The sequence below is a fragment of the Gregarina niphandrodes genome (assembly GCF_000223845.1).
Source record: "Gregarina niphandrodes unplaced genomic scaffold scaffold00013, whole genome shotgun sequence".
NCBI classification, from domain to species: Eukaryota; Apicomplexa; class Conoidasida; order Eugregarinorida; family Gregarinidae; genus Gregarina; species Gregarina niphandrodes.
In genome coordinates this window covers 100858-111132 of record NW_011645783.1, presented here as the reverse complement: position 1 = coordinate 111132, position 10275 = coordinate 100858, and the positions used below count along the sequence as shown (strand labels likewise).

At 53.5% G+C, this 10275-nt stretch overlaps 6 protein-coding genes across 6 annotated transcripts; 5 read left to right on the top strand and 1 right to left on the bottom strand.

Annotated features, from left to right (window-relative positions):
- Positions 1 to 442: 442 nt before the first annotated feature.
- Positions 443 to 1567, bottom strand: GNI_074480 (putative elastin; the record flags this gene model as incomplete). The annotated part of the gene is made up of 2 exons (XM_011132144.1): positions 443 to 1332; positions 1495 to 1567. 2 exons carry the CDS (start codon positions 1565 to 1567, stop codon positions 443 to 445), a joined length of 963 nt encoding a protein of 320 aa, XP_011130446.1.
- Positions 1568 to 2309: 742 nt separating this feature from the next.
- On the top strand, positions 2310 to 2543 carry GNI_074470 (hypothetical protein; the record flags this gene model as incomplete). The annotated part of the gene is made up of 1 exon (XM_011132143.1): positions 2310 to 2543. One exon carries the CDS (start codon positions 2310 to 2312, stop codon positions 2541 to 2543), a length of 234 nt encoding a protein of 77 aa, XP_011130445.1.
- A 426-nt stretch (positions 2544 to 2969) lies between these two features.
- On the top strand, positions 2970 to 4796 carry GNI_074460 (protein kinase domain protein; the record flags this gene model as incomplete). Its single annotated transcript, XM_011132142.1, has 1 exon — positions 2970 to 4796. One exon carries the CDS (start codon positions 2970 to 2972, stop codon positions 4794 to 4796), a length of 1827 nt encoding a protein of 608 aa, XP_011130444.1.
- A 275-nt stretch (positions 4797 to 5071) lies between these two features.
- On the top strand, positions 5072 to 6247 carry GNI_074450 (hypothetical protein; the record flags this gene model as incomplete). The annotated part of the gene is made up of 1 exon (XM_011132141.1): positions 5072 to 6247. One exon carries the CDS (start codon positions 5072 to 5074, stop codon positions 6245 to 6247), a length of 1176 nt encoding a protein of 391 aa, XP_011130443.1.
- A 278-nt stretch (positions 6248 to 6525) lies between these two features.
- On the top strand, positions 6526 to 9607 carry GNI_074440 (hypothetical protein; the record flags this gene model as incomplete). The annotated part of the gene is made up of 3 exons (XM_011132140.1): positions 6526 to 6681; positions 6916 to 9389; positions 9529 to 9607. 3 exons carry the CDS (start codon positions 6526 to 6528, stop codon positions 9605 to 9607), a joined length of 2709 nt encoding a protein of 902 aa, XP_011130442.1.
- Positions 9608 to 9705: 98 nt separating this feature from the next.
- GNI_074430 (hypothetical protein) lies at positions 9706 to 9973 on the top strand (the record flags this gene model as incomplete). Its single annotated transcript, XM_011132139.1, has 1 exon — positions 9706 to 9973. A coding segment is annotated over one exon (268 nt), but the record flags the coding sequence as incomplete, so codon positions are not given.
- Between the last annotated feature and the right edge of the window lie 302 nt (positions 9974 to 10275).

Genomic DNA, 10275 nt, shown 5'->3' with positions numbered 1-10275 from the left:
CGGCATCCCAATCGCCGACATCGCTGCAGTTCAAAAAGATTATTAAGACCCCTCCCGTGCGCTCCAAAATTAATCACCCAGGCCTTTCAAGCGGCCAAGTCCCAGACTGGTCAATGGGCATGGAGACTGACCAGCCAGGCAGTTCTCGGACTGATAGGCAGGGTGCTGGTTCGGATTTGACTTGCGACCAGATTACATCAGTAACAAACAAGTATCGAGCACGACGAATATACGTTCGGAAGGATTAACCTAGAACATACCCTGGAGTAAAACATAATGATACGAACCCTACCCATTGGATCCATGGGCCTGCGAGTTAACGGAGAATTTCACGAGGTTCCTGCACCTTTGAAATCCGTTTCAACTCGATTCAGTATCCAGGTGGATTAAGCGACCAGACAAGGATGGGCAACTGGGGCGGTTCGGCAACCAACCAGGTGGGTTAGGCATCCCTTTTGATTACTGCTTTTTTGTTGATATCATTGACTAGGCCGACCCATCTGAGGTACTGTTTGAACTTGTTGTTGCCCTTCAGCTTTTTAACTTGCGCGGCGATCTTGAAGAATAGGCCGATTAAGGTCCAGTTATGCCATTCGAGTATGTGGAGGACGTTAGCTTCATTGCAGACGGCCATGTGATGGAGTGCTCCAAAGGAATAATCTTTGGCGACGACACATTGCGGTTGCCCCACGTGTTTTAAAATAGCAGTCAAACATGTGGCGCTCTCGGTATTGCCAGATAGCTTCGTATCCTTCATATTCAATGTGCGGTAACGCACATTACTAAGATCAATGTCTTCCGCTTGCATAACCACATCCAGCGCATCTTCCTCCCCCTGAGTATTGATACAAACCGCCGTGGATCGAGGCTCAAAGTAAGGAGATTCAAATCCAAAATAATCACACACACGTGTGCTACTAGGAATCATTTTCATCAACATCATCTCATAGTCACTAGCCATCTCAGAAGGAAAGCCCAACTGCACCATATCCACATCTAAACTCAACAGCTCCAACATACTCCCAAAACCCCCATGTGCAGACGCCACTATCTCACGACCCGCTGCCGTTCTCTCTTCTCCGGGGGCAACCCCTTCTCCGGGGGCAATCCCTTCTCCGGGGGCAATCCCCTCTCCGGGGGCAATCCCCTCTCCGGGGGCAATCCCCTCTCCGGGGGCAACCCCTTCTCCGGGGGCAATCCCCTCTCCGGAGGCAACCCCTTCTCCGGGGGCAACCCCTTCTCCTGCGGTGGCAGACACCTTCAGCTCATCAATTTGCTCGCGTAAAACCTTGTCTCCTCCGCACCCCTCAAGAAAACCATCCAAGTAGTATCCTACAACACAACACGGAATATACGTAGTATATATACAGAGAGGTACACAGTATACACATGGTACGGTTATGGTACGTAGAGGGGGTTCGATGCACGGTATACACCATTCGAATTGCGGGGCACAACCTCGTCGGAAAACTCTAAAATGGAGTATGCGCTTACCTGCGAATGTATTGTTCGATTCTTTCGCGCATTCGACGCTAGCCTTCCTCCCTGAATTGTTGTCAAATGTCATTATCGGGCAATATTGTCCCGTTTCTCCGTGTCCAGATCGGTAGTAAAGTCTACAAAGCACACACGTGTGTGGCGCAGACGACACTTAATGGCGTGGCTAGTGAAAGAATGCGCGTCGTGTTTTACACGCGCGTCTTGTGTTACACGCGCGTCTTGTGTTACACGCGCGTCGTGTAAATCATGCGGGGGTTCTGAACCCCCCTAAACGGTCTAAACCCTGGTAGAGTCGCCACTACGAAATTGCAGGTCGATGCCGGAGGAAGGGTTCAATGATCGGTTTACTTACTGAGCGTTTTGCACCATGCGCCTGCTTCGATTGTTGCCTACCTTGGTGTTGTAGGGGACGTGTTCCACGGGAAGCAAAACATTTGGCCGCCGGTCCTAAAAAGAACAGCCAACTGCTCACTTGTCCCAAAGGCTGTCCCAAAGGTTGTGCCATTGGCCTGATAGGTGTGTGTCCCAATCAGAGCCACTCACCCAATTCTTACTTTTATCAAGTCGATCACCTCCCAGTACTCATCAGGACTTATTGCAATGCGACCCATTACCGTATCGAAGCCCAACTTGTCCGTGGCTCCGTGACGGGATGGCTCGCCTGCTCTATCAGCCGAATCGGGCACAATCCATAGCTGAACGTTTTCCGGTATGCTTGGCAAGGTTTTTTTGGTCCTAGGATTCTGCAACGTGGCTGGATCAGTACGATAGAGCGTCACGCTGAAAAATACGAATTAGAATGTCGGTTCATGGCGCCCTTCTCGGCAGGGCATTTTAATAACGGGTTGTACTTACAGATCTCCGATGCAAATGCTGATATCCGTTATCAAATCCTGCCATTGTTCGAAGGCTTCTGGGTGAAGATATTTGGGCAAGCCCCTACATACAATAGTCATGGGGTAGTGGCGGCTACAGCGGCGCGATGGCGGCTACAGCGGCGTAGTGGCGGCTACAGCGGCGTAGGGGCGGCTACAGCGGCGTAGTGGCGGCTACAGCGGCGCAGTGGCGGCTACAGCGGCGCAGTGGCGGAATCGCGTTATGGACCGCATTTCCGAAGGTTTAACTGGATGGACGCTTTATGGTTGAGGTGTGCGTTTACATTGGCGCGAATCTGATTAGTCGGGGGCCATCTTGCTGGTCGTGGCCACCCATAATTTAATATTGGGCGGCCGGTAATATGGGACAGAAGTGGCGTCAGCGAACACGTGTGTTAGACCTAATCCGGCAAGGTTGATAGAGGTAGGTAGCAGGCTGGGGGTGCCCCGCAGCTTTTCTATGGGGTGTACAGTGGCTCTTTTGGTAGCGGCATGGAGAACTATCGCTTTATCGAGCGCCGGGGGGAGGGCACATTTGCGGAGGTCTGGGAGGCTGAAAGCAAGGTCACGGGTCAGCGCGCCGCAATAAAGATCATGAAGAAGCCCTATGACTCGTCGCAGCAGGTTTACGACGATATCGAGTACCGCGTCTTGAGTCGTTTTGTCAGCCGTCCGCAGGCTTCCTGCACAGGGTATTCCACGTCTTGTCCAGGCACCTGCGGCCTAGGCACCACCTGTGGCCTAGGCGCCTGTGGTCTAGGCACTTGTGGCCTAGGCAGTAGCTGTGGCCTGTCCACCTCCGGTTCTTGCGCCGGTCTATCCACTTCCGGCTCCGGCAATGCCTGCAGCCTAGCCAGCTCCGGCCTATGCGCCTCTGGGTACTCCAACAAGTTCCAGTCGCCGCAACAGCCGGAAGAGAAGTCGTCGTCGTCAAGCTTTGAGTGCACACTGACCACCACGACGGACAGTTCGGGTAGCGGCTCGCCACCACAATGGCGGCCGCTGAACGGCGAGTGTCACACACCAGGCGGCGTACTTAAGGCCTCCTTTCCTAATGCTTCCAGCCTGTCCGAGTCCGGCAATAATGCGCAGTGTGCGGCGGGGGATCAGAATGGGTCAACAGGTCCGAACGGGACGACGACGGTCGGTGGCGTACGATCGCGAATGCCGACGAGTTGTACACACCATCCTGGAGCGAGCAAGCTGCAGTTCCATCCGCAGATCACGGGCATGTATGACGCCTTTTACGAGGCGTCGAATGGGCGGCTTATCTTCGTGCTGGAACTATTGGGTAAGTCGTTGCTGGAGGAAGTAATGCAGCGGCGCCGTCACCTGCTCCACACGTTAGCGCGGCGATCCGTAGCCTCCTCCTCCTCCTCCACCTTGACCACCATGACGGGACGGAAGCCGCCAACACTCTTCAGCACGGACGAACTGCGTGTCATTCTGTACCAAATTATCAAGGGCATCCGTGACATGCATCGACATGGACTCTTCCATCGTGACATAAAGCCCGAGAATATTCTGCTGCGTGAGGGAAGAGGTCTGGAACTAAAGCTTGCCGATTTCGGCAGTTGCCAATTTATCGAGGGAGCAACACAAAAGAAAACAAGGGACCAGCGGTGCAACCAGTTCGGACTCACCAACCACCAGTTCGGACTCGCCAACCACCCGCCTGAACCCAGCCACCCGTTTGGACCCAACCATGCATTTGGGACCAACAATGAATTTGGAGCCGGAAATCAGATAGGGAAACAGATGGGAAATCGTGCGGGGAACCAGAGGGGGCCGATTGTCGAGGGGCAGATTGTCGAGGAGCGCGGGGTGGTGGAGGAGGTCCGTGGTGTTGATGTGCAGGTTCGTGCAGAGAGGGCAGGTTGTTTTACGGAGTATATCTCAACGCGGTGGTACAGATCCCCCGAGTGTCTGCTGACGAACGGTCGGTACAATTGCCCGATGGATTTGTGGGCTGTGGGATGTGTGGCGGCGGAGTTGCTATCTGGACAGCCATTATTTCCTGGTGAAGATGAGCCCGACCAGTTGCGTCTGATCCATAGTTTGTTTGACTATCCATGTCGGCGTGAAGTGACTGAGAAGATCGGACCGCTAGGTGACCATGTGCACTTTAATCTCGACCGACGGAGCAAAAAAAAGTACTTATTTCCACCCTTCCTCAACAGCGCCACCAACAACAACAGCTGGTTCTCCTCACGCCGCCAAAAATCGCTCTCCCATCCCGCACGCGAACGCTGGAACAAAGTCATCGCCCCCCGCATCTCCCACACCCTCAACGATGACCTCAGCGACCTCCTCTACCGCCTCCTCGCTTACTTCCCTCAAGAACGAATCACGGCCGAGGAAGCTCTGCAACATAGATTCTTCGCCTTCCACCGCGGCTCCCTTCGCCACCTCGACAAATAGCCCCAACGATCATCCACCGGTTCATAAACTAGTTACATTCACTAACTCGCTCACCCACTGAACTGTTCACCCACTGGACTGCTCCGACACGTTTGCTCCGGCCTACTGCCGGCGGCCTACTGTGCTCCGGCTTTGGTCTACTTTTGCTTAACTACCGTGTATGTTTGACTTTTGTGCATGTTCGACTTGTATGCATGTTCGACTTGTGGATGTCTGTGGACCAGTCCGTCCTGCCGGTCCGCCTGCGTGTGCGTGGAAAACGTAGTACTCGCCGTATGACCGTGGCCAAGTTTGTTCTACTAGCTTTAGTCGCTCGCGGGGGACGATACCAGAAGATACTCGAAAACAATGCGGCGGGTACCATATCAGCGGTAGCTGCGGGCGCCAACGAACGTAAGTCCCGACCTCTGGCGCGGATTCCCCACCTGGAACGGGCTACCGTCCCGATGCTTCAGCTCTTGGTCCAACCATCTCTCCGATCCCCACACCATTACTTATTTGGTTCTCTTTCGCCAGAACTTTTCGCCGGCTACAAACCTGCTATCCGGCCCTTGTTCTACCCCGCTGTGGGCGGCGGGGGCGCTGCTGTGGAAGAGGGTCCCAACGTTAAGATTGTGATTGCCGATGACCGGAACGTTGCTGCGCCGACAACTGCGCCCCAGCAGCAGCCTCTGGGTCCCATCATCCTGCCCATTCCGTTTCCTTGGTTGATCAACAACACGGCCACGGGCACCGGCACCACCACGGTTCCCGAACTCATCACCACCAGCACCACAACCAGCAGGCCTCTCGTCAGCGGCAGCTTGCCGCCCACCACTGGCACGGGTGGTCGGACCCCGAACAACCTGGGTTCAACGGCATCCGGGTCCAATTCGACAGCCCCGATGATGGTGTTCCAGCCCCAGTTCGTCTTCACTAACCAGTACCCCAATATCCGAGGCGGTCGCTTCGATGTGAACGCAGGCGTAGACATGCAGAACCACCCAGCGTCCACGACCAACGCCAATCTTAACCCCTGGACTCAGCAGAACCCCTGGACCCCCCAACCGTCGGTGAACCAGCACCAGCCCTTGTGGACCCAACAACCTCTGTGGAGTCAACAGCCAGTCTGGAATCCGGCACACGTACCCAGCCAGGGCGTTTCCTGGATCCCGCAAGCGTTAGGACCATGGATGGGACCCCAGCAGGTGCACGGCCCTTGGTCACCCTCGGCTAACGTGAACCCCTCCGCCGCCGTGGCCCCTTCGTTCTCAATGCCCTCGACCATCGCCGTCGTGCCGCCTAGTGCCAATCAACCTTCCGCACAGACCACCAACTGGCCCGGCAATGTCGACCTAACCACTACCGGCACCAACATGGTCTACGTGATGGGTCCCACCTTCGACCTTCCACAAGGCACTGAAACTGCTACTCTCCAAACCTACCGCGGGAGATCCCGTTTCGCACACTAGTTCCTCCACCAGTGTCCGACCTCGCCTGCCTGCTGACTTTCTCTTTGTGGACTTCCCCTGTGGACTTCCTTTGCGGACTTCCCTTGCGGACCTGTCTCCCTCTGCTACTCCGATCGCCACCCGCGTTGATGCCAATACGGGGGGCCACACCCAACAAGCACCCGTGTAGTCCCCACCTCAAGCGACACTTAATTAGCTAATTAAACGGCGGCGCTGCTCCAGCGGCGACCGACCGACCGCCCTTTTTAAACACTCTTTTGAAAAATTCCTATTAGCACATGTTGGTGACTCAGGGGTCGACTGATGAGAATTCCGCAAACAAGCGGCAAGAAGAAATTACAGACACCCCTGCAGCGGTCTCTAACAAAGTTAGCGGTGCATTAGCTGACATTCTTGACAACTGTATTAATGGAACAGCTGAACAAATCAAACAAGTGAGGCTGAGCTGTATAGACCCACCCTAACATTGGTGGTTGATCGTTGATGCACTTGGCACGTATAAGTCACGCACGTATAAGGCACGTATGCCGCACTGTATTACGTTCACGGGAGTTATGTATCTGCTATTTCTCGTAACCTGGGAGGTGATGTGCGTGACGTTATGGTATGACGTTTACGTTATGGTATGCATGAGGAGTGGTGTAATTGATGAGGTAATTGTTTGTCAGGAGCGTATTTTTATTGTTAGTAAGAAGTTACTTGTTCTGTTGGCGCAGTATGTGCCTTGGGATGGCACGGTTGTGGAAGGTCCTATGGATGCGGTGTATAGTCGGATTCGTGAGGAGTTGGAATTGCTGCATCGTGAATTGGGCATAGATTTGTGGTCGAAGCCTCTTAACTGGTTTGCTAATCATGAGTACATGCTGAACTCATGGTTGTTCATGTACTTGAAGATCCATCACATTCTGAGTCAGTGTATTCGGTGCAAGCCGTCGCGTCCTACCTTGATGCGTACGAATGGGTATGAGACTATTTCTTTGGCCTCTGCAATTTATCATGTTGATCTGGATCAGCCTGGGTTGGACTACGGGAATTCCTCTGAGTCGACTAGTTCGAGCACGAAGGCATCAAATGAGGGGACTAAAAAGGCAATATCCGATGAAGAACTTCTGGACAAATCTGTTGAGGAAGAGGTGGCCAAGCTTTGGCCCGGCACGGAAATTTACTTGTACATTGCACCTGACTTGTGGTCGCAGGATGAACCCGTCACGCAGCCGTTGGTGCGCGAAATGAACACTGAAAACGCCATGGGGAGCAACAATGAAGAAAACCGGATTGGCGAAAACGGCGGTCGAAAAAGTGTGATATTAATACCTCTGGATGAGGGCCATGTGTCCATGGCCGTCACCTCCTACGGAAGGTTCGATGCATATTTGTTAGCCTCGATTGCAGAATGTTTATTGCCTGTTATTGAGAGGAATCCTGATACGTTGATGCTGCCAAATTTGCTGTTGCAGGACAAACAAATGGTGTTGAGTCGTGCATCACACGGCCGCCGGGTTTACGAGGACGCCACAAGCACGTTTGTGGTGACGCCAGCAAAGTTTGACTGGTACAATACGTTGCTAACGTCGGGAAGTTTGAAAGCTGTCCAGGACACGTTTGTAGATTTCGCGTCAGAGATTTGGCATACTCAGTTTAATAGATTCGATGAGGACAATGTGGCTCGGTTGGAGACGTTGATGATAGCATTATTGGGTCACAAGCATGACATGGTTCGTTCCCAGTCATCGGTATGTATGAATAATATTGTTGACAGGCACGATTGGCAGCAAGAAATCCCGTTTTTACCTACGATTAAGACGACGGAGGATCAGTTTACAATCGAAGTGAATCTGGATAGGCCGGATCATAAGGCACCGGAGGACGTGTTCGTGATCGTAAGTGCGCCTTCACGGACTAGAACCGCCGAAGTGTATACGTACCATTCTTTGGAGTGGGTAGCGGAGGGCGAGGGCCGACACTGGCGGGGCGTTTGTCAGTTCGGTCATTTCCCGCGCGCTGGTTTCTACGACTGGCGCCTGGTCAGGGCGGATAGGACATCTGGGTCGTGGCGTGCTGTGCATGCCACCATCGAATCACTCCGTCGGACCTGCACAGGAAGCTTCAGCTTGGCGCAATTGTCGGACACCAGTTCCTCCGATGTTGAGTTCAATAGCCGCAACCTGTGGCCCGAATTAGGACGACTCAAGGAGGTACAGGAGGCCACAGGACATTCGGCCTTCCGTACTCTTCCATTACAAGGCCGCTTCATTGTGCAGCCTGGTGCCGTGCGTTCGTTGTGTCTTCACGAAATTAATGTAGATTCGTTTGGCGCCAAATACGACGATACTCATGATCGGTTTGCGGAACGTGGTACCTTCACGAAAGTCAAAGAGAAACTAACACACTTCAAAACCAATGGCGTAACGGGTTTATGTCTTGCCGGATGTCAGGCACGGAACAATGGGAAGGTCAGCTACTCCCGCTCAGCCGGTGACTCGCAGTATGAGAACCCCGACGCCAGCCCATATGCTGTCACATGTCGCGCCAGTGTGTGCGAGGTTGTGGGTGGACGAGGCCGCCTTGATGATCTGGTGCGAGAAGCGAACCGTCAGGATGTCAAGATCATCGTCGATTTTCAGAGCCGCGTAGCTGCAGCCGGGGCACATCGTAAGTACAATTTTCGCGGGCTCCGGTGCGTAGATTCTAACGGCCGATGCCGATCACTCCTCAAGGGTCACGGCAAATATTTCGCTGCCGAAGAGAGTTGCGAACTCGACTACCGTGAGCGCGAAAATTGGGAACTATACATCGAAGACATCTGCGAGTGGGTCAGCACTCACCGAGTTGATGGACTCAAACTCGACTGCGCCCATCTGCTACCCCGCATCTACCCCGTCAACGAGAACGAACTCAACCGATTGGACCCTGACAACCTCAACCACTACTCCGCCTTCGAAAGGCTTAGAGGCAAAGTCGTCCTGCCTGTACACAAAGACGCCGGCTTCTGGAGCTCCACCGCCGCGGCCGGTCACTGGCCTAACCCATTCATCACTAAGGTCGCACGCGAAATCTGGAGACGTAATCCTGACTGCATACTCATCGCGGACTGCGGGCTACTCCCCGATGGCGAAGAAAAGAAACTCGGCGTCCTGGCCAGGTAAACAATCCCACTACTACCAGTCTGTACCCCCTTTCCTATGTTTATGTTCTCTCGCAATGTGCCTGATCGCACACCCGAACACATCCCCGATCATCAGTCATCGATCATGAGTCATCGATCACTCCGTGTTTTCCAGATCTGGAATGGTCCCGCTGATGCAGTCCTTGCCGAATATTCTCTTGAAAATATTCGGGAAGGAAATCAATGATAAGTAAGTTCAGCACTCCCTGTTGTGTTCGTTATACTCCCTGCTTGTTCACTGGGGCACAGCCTTGATCGGCGGGGATTTACCCGGCCAATATTTTTGCGTCGGATGGGTAAAGTAATTGGAGGGCCATTCCACCTACCGGAGCTTGGCTGCCGCTTCTACTGGCGCCCTGCTCCAACTGACAATGAGGACATCGACCGGTTCGAGTTGCTGCGTAAGGAGTTGGACTCTGGCGTTGCGGACGAAGAAGATGTTCAGAGTTGGCGTACTGATAACGTCCCGGAAGAGAAGCCTTTCTCTTCCAAAACGTCGGACAAGATCCCCCAGTCGAACACATCCACGGAAGCGAAGAAGCATTCATCTACAACTACCCGTGACCCATACCTGATTGCTCATGGACCGAACCTGTCGCCGCGAACAACAGCAATTGTTCACCCCAGTGCGGACCCCTACCTCTTGTACTGGATGAGCGACCGAGTGGATCGACTAACACACCGACTACAACATTCAATGAACTACAACACTGCTCTCTCCGAGGAATACGAGCAACGCGTTGCATCCCCCATCCTACAAGCAACCCACAGTGGAACTTCGGTCGCCGGTCACGCCAGAAATACCTGGAACAACAGGAGCAAAAGAAAGCGATGTGACAACGTCTTCGATCTGGAGAATGCC